We start from the raw sequence: 3,899 nt of genomic DNA, 5'->3' as shown, positions 1-3,899 counted from the left end.
TCACATCGCCTATCTCCACAGGTTAAGCTCAGTTCACCTGTGCCTAAAGCCAGGTTTACACCTGCTATCCCACCATTGCAACTGCCATATCAAACAAGTCCTGCTCTGTTGGAAAGGTGCCCCCTTTGCAGAAAGACAGTTATTTCTAGGACACACAGAGGATGCTCAGGAAGGGGAGAAGGCACATTTGGCTAGTACAACATCCACTTGCTGTCCCACTTGCTACAAGAATCACAGAGATGCTGGCTACCTGCACAGAACCGAAACCAGATCTGGATGTTATCTCAAGCACCATGGGTTCAAGTAGCCCATCAGTACATCCCGATTGGGGTGTATACTAACTGATCCCCCTCCCCTAGTCCATCCCTACACCACCACAAGTGGAGAAGAAGGGCTAACACAGCAAGAGAGGAGGATGCCTCAACACCCAGCCTGGATATGGCTAGACAGTATGGTGTGAAAGACTCTTCTCACCAGCTGCTGCTGCTCCTACATGCTCTGTGGATTCGACTGGCTACACAAGAGCAGGGCTTTATTGCTGGATTTACCTTTGACAACTTTAACCATAGTGGTCACCTCCTTTGTTATCAAGCTGTTATTTTTAGACCTCCAGATGACTTGACAGGTGTAGTGTCCGCTGTCGGGGATTTCAAGGTTCTCAATCAGAAGTGAGACGTCCCCTGGGCTGTGCTTTGGGACGCTGACCCGGTCTCGGAACTGAGACAACAAGACGTGGTCACCAGAGTCGTCCCTCCGAAAGATAGTAGAGGTGCTGTGGTCTCGCTCCATGCTCCAGCTGAGCGTTTGCTGTGTGAAACCTTCTGAGGGTGTGTAGTTACAGGGTAAAGTGGTGGATGCCATCCATGTGCCCTTGACCTGGTGAACACCAGACAGATCCAGGAGGGCTGCAGGGAACAAGAGTTGAAGGGAAGAAATAAGAATGGAGCAGAAGAGGAGAATGTCCTTAGGATTGACGGGAATCACCAGGCAGTGGAAGCCAGCATGCGGCCACGTCTTGAATGTGCTGTAGACCACAGCCAGCTAAACTAGGGCCTGTCCCCACTTCACTGAGCATAGGGAAGTGAACAGTTGCTTCAACCTCATGGCTATTTTTATTGTTTCCCTCTGGACACTTGCCAGTTGTCAATTCCTTCTTGGTACAGAGAGGCACAAATCCTGCTCCTGGTGGCAACATCACAGCTACAGCCTTCACAAGACCTGAAGGGGCATCTCTAATTCCCGCTCTCAACCCCCAGCCTTTACACCCTACCGCTCCTGCTTGGCTTTCTGCTTACACTTGCACATGATGAGTCAAACAGCAACCGCTTCCCCCCACTGACACGGGATGCTCTGACAACACCACTTGCAATGTGGACTTCTACCTTCTGTACGGGAAGAAGGATGAGCAAAGCAAGTTTACTGCTTCGCTGCAATTGATAATGAATGCAAGATGTTTGCATTCATTAATGTCATTATGTTTTTGTGCAACTTCCCTGGTGCTTACAGGACCCAGCAGTATAGCTGTGCGGGGAGAAGCACTTCTCTGTGCGACAGCCTGTCCCAGAGCTAACAGGAGGTGCCAGCTGGGGGAAGGCAAGCGTGTGTGGATCTGTGTCCACGGGGACAGCGGAGGGGACTGCTGGGGCTGAGCATGCTGGAAGCTTGTTTCTGACATGGAGCTTTGGTTTTCCTTTACCAGACGACTTAGGACAGGCACCGCTCCATTCTTCAAATCTCACATCCCAATCAAATGCAACTCTTTGATCTATCAGGTTTTAAAGGTTTTCCATTTCTCTTCTTCCTCTTTTCACAAACTCCCATCAAGAAAAACTAAGAAGGGTGGAAGCTATCTAGAAAGCGGCTCAGAAATACCCTCAAGGCATTTGGTGCACTCAAGTTCAAGTATGTTTGCTATTCAATACTGTACTCATCTGGACACAATTTTGTTTAAACATCTCTCCAGTATTGTTTTGCATTGTGTGCCATGAAATAGCTGCTAGCATCCACTGATTCCCTGCGGGGCAGCTGCACTCTGTATATGACCAATTTCAACATTAGCAGAGATGACTCCAAAGGAGAGCTGATTGGAAGAAATGGGAGAAACTCAGCCAAATAAAAATGCCTGAGACAGCATTCTTAAAAGAATTATTTCCTCCCAGTGAGACTTTTTAAACTGGGATATAGTCTTCCAGACAAACAATGTGAATTCTCCCAACAGAGGGAAATAGAGCTGGACCAGACAAAAACCTGAAGGGCTATGTTAGAGATTAGAAGACTGATCAGAGGGATTTGTATTATCTATAATGCACGATAACGGCAAAAAAAATTGAACTCTTATGTTCCGTCCATTTTCTAAAATGGTTGAGCATCTTCCTGCCTAGCCTGCCAGCCCCAGCTGTCCTGGTGGCATGGAAGTGCCATGCAGGCAGGAGCCTTTAAGGGATCTGCTCTGAAGTACTGGGCCTGGGACAGGAACGGTGGATCAAACCCAATCTTTTTGCTTTAGGCTTAGAGAACTTCAGATCTGACCTCGATTTCTTGGATTATACCTGTTTTAACCAGATAAACTCCTGCCAAGCACTCAAGTGGGCACAGGAGAAGAGGGGGCAGATTTTGTGGTAGCTGGCTCATTCTCCCAATCTTTCCAGCTGTCTGCCCACTGAGACCACAGCTCCTCTGGGAAGTGCCTCTTATAAGTAGCAAATTACCTGAATTTAGCTGGACTTGTCTCACCTCTACCCATACGCCCTTATCCCGCTCCCCCTTTCCCCTGCTTCCCAGAAAGGCGCTGGTTATGTTCAGCTGCGCTCACTCACAATGAGTCGCTTGAGAGGCAGCTCCCAGAAATCTGCAACGCTGGTTTTTTTATGATGAAATGGGGAACATATGTTGTTTTTCTAAATGTCAGGAGCAATTCTGTGCTTCTGTATAGTTAAAACACCTTTCAACTAGTTAAAACACCTTTCCCCTGTTTCCCACAGCCTTCCTCTGCTGGTGTCATTGTCGTATGTGCCCTGGGAATGCCTCATGGGCATATGAATTAAAGCAGAGATTCCAGTATCACCTCTCCTAACACACCAAGAGAGTTAGCAGATCTGGAGAGACCAAGGGGAATCGTGTGTGCGCCTGCAACTAGTCTCACAATTACAGCTCCTCTTCTTCCCAGGACCATGCTAGCAGAACAGTGATGCATTATTAAATTCTAGAAGAATGCATATTCCAGCTTCTCAAAGACTGTGTCAGAAGCTAACACACCAGAGCAAGTCCTCTCCAAGGGTCCTGAACGATCCTGTTTCGTTCCTGCTTTGGGGCATGGGAGGTGACCTTTTGCCCAATAGTGCCCCGTTTGCTCCATTCTTAAAAGCACCTTGTTGTATCCGATACCAAGGGGACTCTTGTGAATTCTCAGGCTCTATTTTTCATACAAGAAACTAAAGACTTTCTACACTTGTCAATTTTTTAAAATTAAGACACTATAATTCAAAAGATTTTCCCTACCTTCTTAGTACTCTCATTTTTGTTCTTACGCATTGAAGCATTTACTCACCGTTGCAGCTGATGAAAGCCATCGCAAACACCACTATCCGCGCAGCTTCTCCCATTCTTCCAGAACTGCAGGTCTGTCCTCCTTTCCCTGCACTTTGTGTGAGACCCCCACGCTCCTGGGATCAGAATGCAAGTGAAGAACACTTCCCTTTCTTCTGTCCTTTGTCATCTAGGATCCTCTTTCTGAAATATCACGAGTCCATTTCACTGCTGACTTAGGTAAAGGGAGAAGGATGAACAAAGACTATCAGGATCCTTCCAGTTCCAATTCATATGCTTCTGTCCCCACCCACTTCTCTTACCATTCTCTTGACTTTTCTGACTAGTGCTCTTTTTTATTATTCTTCATAGAA

The 3,899-nt window shown here is 47.0% G+C and overlaps 1 protein-coding gene across 1 annotated transcript; it reads right to left on the bottom strand.

Annotated features, from left to right (window-relative positions):
* Window positions 1-548: 548 nt before the first annotated feature.
* Window positions 549-789, bottom strand: VSIG4 (V-set and immunoglobulin domain containing 4; the record flags this gene model as incomplete). The annotated part of the gene is made up of 1 exon (XM_009697635.1): window positions 549-789. A coding segment is annotated over exon 1 (241 nt), but the record flags the coding sequence as incomplete, so codon positions are not given.
* Window positions 790-3,899: the final 3,110 nt, after the last annotated feature.

Source organism: Cariama cristata, unplaced genomic scaffold (assembly GCF_000690535.1).
Source record: "Cariama cristata isolate BGI_N322 unplaced genomic scaffold, ASM69053v1 Scaffold45213, whole genome shotgun sequence".
Lineage (NCBI taxonomy): Eukaryota > Metazoa > Chordata > Aves > Cariamiformes > Cariamidae > Cariama > Cariama cristata.
This window is presented reverse-complemented; position numbering and strand designations above follow the sequence as displayed.